Source organism: Triticum dicoccoides, chromosome 5B (assembly GCF_002162155.2).
Source record: "Triticum dicoccoides isolate Atlit2015 ecotype Zavitan chromosome 5B, WEW_v2.0, whole genome shotgun sequence".
In the NCBI taxonomy this organism is placed as follows: domain Eukaryota; kingdom Viridiplantae; phylum Streptophyta; class Magnoliopsida; order Poales; family Poaceae; genus Triticum; species Triticum dicoccoides.
This window is the reverse complement of record NC_041389.1, coordinates 150,050,600-150,055,276: the sequence shown is the minus strand read 5'-3', so window position 1 is coordinate 150,055,276 and position 4,677 is coordinate 150,050,600. Positions and strand designations below refer to the sequence as shown.

The following is a 4,677-nucleotide window of genomic DNA, read 5'->3' as shown; positions in this document are numbered from 1 at the left end:
GCACAAGTCAACATGCTTGCTTTCCCCCTAAAAGTTTACAAGTACCATTTGGGTGTGAAAACAAACACACACACACACACACACACACACACACACACACACACACACACACACACATATGGTAGACTCTCACCTCGACAGACTCCAAAACGATCCAAACTATGATGGAGCGCTTATAAGTTATAATATACTACATTATACAATACATTATGGAGGCTACAAATATGGTACATCTTTTGGGATGACACTTACATTACATCCTGATCGGAGAAATATATGATATGCATGGGTTCAATGATCCCTACTCCTTCTCTTGGTAACACCACAACTTCGTAAGTATGCTACTAGTACAATATAACGGCAATAATGACACACAAGTTGTCATGTTCATACACCACATAGAAACGAGAGGCACTGTTAGGACCTACAAGTTGAACACCTGAAATGTTTATCTTGTGGTTGACTTATGACAATTTTCAAGATGGCGGACATGGAGAAATTAAGCTACAGGAGCAAAGCAACATAAGTAGGTTCAGTACACCAGTAACAGACAATTTTAAAGACTTCATTCGCCACATTGGATCCAAAGTTCACCATTAGACACAGGTTCTGAGAAATGATGAAAATGATAGCAGGGTCAACGCCAGCGACATCCACTAATGAGGCACAACCGAAAATAACTTTATCTACTTGATCAACAGCATTATGTTTATATTCTACTGAGACGGTTCCTGCTTGCTGACTCCAGAGAGTAGTGAACTGATCTAGCTGCGCCTTGGGCAACTTGCGGAGAGATGCAAGCACATCCTTCGATGATCAGAGAATCCAACTTCTGTGAATGTACCAGCTCGGTTAATCCAGCATCAGTCACCTGACTACACAACCGGAGTGTCAGACTCCTCAAGCATGGGGTGCGCGCAATGGAATGCATCCCAGCATCTGTTACCCGATCGTTCACCGCAAGCTCGAGTGTCTCCAGGAATGGTGAGGATGAAAGTACCATCATCCCTTCATCATCAAAGAAGTCAGCTCCGTTAAGCACAAGAACACGAATCTGACAAGACTGAATGAGAATCCTAACGCACTCTAGTGTTAAGCCTATATCTGGCAAGTAGAATGTGCCCTCATGAAATGTAAGTTCAACGCTCTGAAGCATAGGACAACCGAGAGCTAAAGCCTGAAGACTGTGATCAGTAACCGATGGTATGTAAAGAAAATCATTGTCATCGGCAACATACTGAGGAGGCATGAGCCATAGTGAAATGCTTTTAAGATTGTTGCAGCTGTGGGATAGCGCAATCATGTCATTGTCGGTTAGACTTACAACATACTTAAGGCATAGCTTCTCCAATGCTTTGCATTTCCCCAAGAGAAGACAAAGTCTCAGCTCTGACCTTGCTTGAATATGCACCAACCTCAAATCCTTCAAATTGTCACAGAGGAAATCACATGCACTCGGGTTGTGCACATCATATAAGGGATCATTAAACCCAAGCATATCATCTATTTCTACCTTGCTCTCAAACTCAAACTTCCAAAGCTTCATCCATCCTGGACCAAACTTTAGTAGGTCAGGCTGCCTGATTCTGTTGCAATTCCTTACTACAAGTTCTTCCAGTGATCCATTCCAGCCAAGGTACTCTAGCCACTCTCCGCTGCTTATTTTCTTGCAATCAATAAGGTGGAGAGCAGATAAATTGTTGCAGCCAATTGCCACCGAGAGAAGTCCCCTTGAAGTTATGCTTGGTACAGAGTTTAGTGTGAGCGACATCAACTTCTTACAATTGGCTAGACAACTAAGACCAGAATCATCAATGTATGAGAAGAAGCTCAAGGTTTGACCGGTGTAATTGATTTCCATTTTCGACAAATTGGAGAATCAGGAACAAAGCGATGACAAGGTTTCTGTAGCAGAAAACAAGCTGCATCCTAAGCGGATAGAGGCCCTTTGATTCGCCTCAACGACGCACAGACTTTTTGACACAAGGGAAAGAGAATTCAGATCGCTTGTCCTGGTAATCCTCTGGACGATTTCTGCCTGCAGTACCTCCGGGAGATCCTCCATCGAGCAATGCAGCTGTAAATTGGGCAATCTCAAGGTTCAGCGGGTAACCGAAGTGCTGGAATGAAATTAATGAAATACAAGAGCGAAGCATGTGACAATGATATCACACCAATGTTAATCACGAAGAACACACTGGTGAAAATCTATGTTCTAATCTTGGTCACAAAAATCACTCCAGCTAATCTACAAAGATATAAACTAGAACTGCCACAAGTTTGTGAGAGAAAACTGTTGCACTAATCTTACATATTCAAAGGCAGCTGGGCCAGAAAGAATGGGGTTGTTCACTAAGATAACGATGATCCCAGACATACTGATGCGATGATCTAGAAGCACTTAATTAAGTAAATGACATAGAAGGCAATATGAGGTCTGGTTAATATTTGCTTCAACGTTGCAGCTTAGGCATATTACCGGCCGGTTTGCTCCATTTACGCTCATCACTTTTGGATCAAGAACCAAAAGAGAGCGAGAGATATAGAGAGAGGAGGGCAGACAAGGCTGCACACCTACGGAACACAATAGACGAACACAGAAGGACAAGAGTTGCTTTTTTTAGTACCTGGAATTTGGAAAACGCGACGGTAGGAGAGAAGGAGAGATGACAACAATAGATCTATCGGAGCAAGAGAAGCCAGGCGGCGCCTTCCGCCTCTGCTTGATCTTGGATTGGTGAACCACCTCCACGCCAGCTGTGGACTTGGCTCCCCTCTCTGGTTGAGAGGGGACTGGGGGCTGGGGAACGGTAGCCTGGCCATTCAGTTATATATATGGTAAATATGCATTTATATTTTGATAAATACGATATGACTTTAAATGCGTTTGATTTCGATAAATACCAAATTATTTTGGTATGGTTTTGGTAATACTATATACTTACCAAAAATGACGTAAACGATTCTTGCGAGTCATCAATCACGTGTTGGGTCGGTCGCCCACGCACGGAAAAAAATTATATGAAACCAGGTCTCATATAAATCAGGTGAGACCCGTCCTGATGGATGGCATGTGGCATTCACAAATCACAAAGCATCTAATTTCCCCCCCCCCCCCTGATTTCAGGTTGGGGGTGGAGTGGATGCTTTGTAATTTCTGAATGCCACGTGTCATCCATCAGGATGGGTCTCACCTGCTAATCCGTAAGACCTGGTCTCATAGAATTTTTTTCCCCGCGCACATCCTGACGTCACTCGCGGACCCACGCACTCGCCCACGCATGTCTTAATGTCACACCTGCGCACCCATGCACGTCCTGACGTCGCACCTGCGGACTCACACACTCGCACACACATGTCCTGACATCACACCTGCGGACCACGCATTGTTCTCTCATCCCTATTTTTTTCATTCCTGGTTCATACATCTCGCATGAGCCCCACACACTGTTCATTAGCCACTCACCCTCTCCCTTATCTTCTCATTATTTTCTCTTCTTTCTTGTCCTAACAGCAACACCAACGGGCCGGCCCAAACGGCGGCGCATTTGTCCGCTTTTTGTCTGTTTGGGCCGGCCGCCCGCCCGGCGTCTGCCCTGTTTCAGATTTGGGTCGGCAGTGCGCCCAATGTGCCGACCTATTTCATGTCTGCGTGGCCGGTTGGCCGCCCTATTTCAACGAATAGCTCATTTTTGCATTGTTTCACACACAATTTTTGCATTCAAACATATAGTCAACATAGTTTCAAACCGAATAAAATATCATAGTTTTACAAGCCGAATAAAAGTAAAAATATCTCACGTAGTTTTGCAAGCCGAATAAACAAGATACATCTATTGGTTGTCAACATGAGCCCACATATACTCAACCAAATCATTTTGCAGTTGTACGTGAGTTTCCCAATCACGCATGTCATGATAAAATTGGGTGAACTGTTCAAATGTTGCCGCTCCTCCATGCTCAGGCACAACATTCTCACCCTGAAACTGAAACCCTTGATCATACAGACGTTCCGGACGCTCATCTTCTACGATCGTATTGTGCATGATCACACAAGCAGTCATCACCTCCCATAGTTTCTGCGTGCTCCTGATATTAGCAGGATACCAAACGATGCCCCCATCGAGATTGCAAAACTGAAGGAAATATGCCCTAGAGGCAATAACAAAGTTGTTATTTTATATTTCCTTATATCATGATAAATGTTTATTATTCATGCTATAATTGTATTAACCGGAAACTTGATACATGTGTGAATACATAGACAAAATAAAGTGTCCCTAGTATGCCTCTACTTGACTAGCTCGTTAATCAAAGATGGTTAAGTTTCCTAACCACAGACATGTGTTGTAATTTGATGAACGGGATCACATCATTAGGAGAATGATGTGATGGACAAGACTCATCTGTTAGCTTAGCACTATGATCGTTTAGTTTATTGCTATTGATTTCTTCATGACTTATACATGTTCCTATGACTATGAGATTATGCAACTCCCAAATACCGGAGGAACACTTAGTGTGCTATCAAACGTCACAACGTAACTGGGTGATTATAAAGATGCTCTACAGCTGTCTCTGATGGTGTTCGTTGAGTTGGCATAGATCAAGATTACTATTTGTCACTCCGATTGTCGGAGAGGTATCTCTGGGCCCCCTCGGTAATGCACATCACCA

The 4,677-nt window shown here is 43.5% G+C and overlaps 1 protein-coding gene across 1 annotated transcript; it reads right to left on the bottom strand.

The window, feature by feature from the left end:
* Window positions 1–404: 404 nt before the first annotated feature.
* On the bottom strand, window positions 405–2,802 carry LOC119305315 (F-box/LRR-repeat protein 14-like). Its single transcript, XM_037581875.1, has 2 exons — window positions 2,628–2,802; window positions 405–2,077 (listed from the first exon to the last, which is right to left on the bottom strand). The coding sequence occupies exon 2, from the start codon at window positions 1,859–1,861 to the stop codon at window positions 710–712; it is 1,152 nt and encodes a 383-aa protein (XP_037437772.1). The 5' UTR covers window positions 1,862–2,077; window positions 2,628–2,802; the 3' UTR covers window positions 405–709.
* Window positions 2,803–4,677: the final 1,875 nt, after the last annotated feature.